The 1,081-nt window shown below is 65.0% G+C and overlaps 1 protein-coding gene across 1 annotated transcript in view; it reads left to right on the forward strand.

The window, feature by feature from the left end:
• Window positions 1-1,081, forward strand: part of SLC35G6 (solute carrier family 35 member G6) — a 3,481-nt gene extending 2,400 nt beyond the window's left edge. The window contains exon 3 of the mRNA XM_044921795.1: window positions 68-1,081. Within this exon, the coding sequence (XP_044777730.1) occupies window positions 68-1,081 (1,014 nt within the window). The remainder of the gene's footprint in view (window positions 1-67) is intronic.

Consider the following 1,081-nt stretch of genomic DNA (forward strand, 5'->3'; position numbering starts at 1 on the left):
CCCCCCCCCCCCCGGGGCCCCCGGGCCCGCGGCTGCCCTAATGCCCCAGCTCCTTTCTCCCTCACAGGCTGGCAGTCACCCCTACTTCAACCTGCCTGACTTCACCCAGCCATCGCCGCCCTCCACTCCGCCCAGCCTCCCCTCGCACCAGCGCTGCCGGCCCTCCGATGCCACCAAGGGCCTGCTCGTGGCCCTGCTGGGTGGGGGCCTGCCGGCTGGCTTTGTGGGCCCCTTCTCCCGTATGGCTTACCAGGCTTCCCACTTACCCTCGCTGGAGCTGCTCATCTGTCGGTGTCTCTTCCACCTTCCCATTGCCCTACTACTGAAACTGCGTGGTGACCCACTGTTGGGACCTCCCGATGTCCGGGCCCGGGCCTGCCTCCACGCCCTGCTCAACGTCCTCAGCATCGGATGCGCCTACAGTGCAGTTCAGGTGGTGCCTGCTGGCAACGCGGCCACAGTCCGCAAAGGTTCTTCCACCGTCTGCTCTGCTCTCCTTGCCCTCTGCCTCGAGAGTCAGGGGCTCAGCGGCTATGACTGGTGTGGTCTGTTGGGCAGCACCCTGGGACTAATCATCATTGTGGGACCCGGACTAGGGACACTGCAGGAGGGGACCACGGGCCTCTACACCGCCCTGGGCTATGTGCTCGCGTTCCTGGGCGGCCTGGCACTGTCGCTGGGGCTCCTGGTCTATCGCTCCCTGGACTTCCCCTCTTGCCTACCAACAGTGGCCTTCCTCTTTGGCTTGGTGGGGCTGGTGGGCTCTGTGCCAGGCCTCTTTGTACTGCAGACCCCTGTGCTGCCCAATGATCCTCTGAGTTGGAGCTGTGTGGGGGCCGTGGGGATCCTCGCCCTGGTCTCCTTTGTGTGTGTGAGCTATGCAGTCACGAAGGCCCACCCCGCCCTGGTGTGCGCCGTCCTGCACTCCGAGGTGGTGGTGGCCCTGATGCTGCAGTATTACGTGCTCTATGAGACCGTGGCGCCTTCCGACATCATGGGGGCAGGGGTGGTGTTGGGCAGCATCGCCATCATCACCGCCCAGAACCTCAGCTGTGAGAGGGAAGGGCAGGTGGAGGAGTGA

This window comes from Neomonachus schauinslandi, chromosome 15, assembly GCF_002201575.2.
Source record: "Neomonachus schauinslandi chromosome 15, ASM220157v2, whole genome shotgun sequence".
In the NCBI taxonomy this organism is placed as follows: domain Eukaryota; kingdom Metazoa; phylum Chordata; class Mammalia; order Carnivora; family Phocidae; genus Neomonachus; species Neomonachus schauinslandi.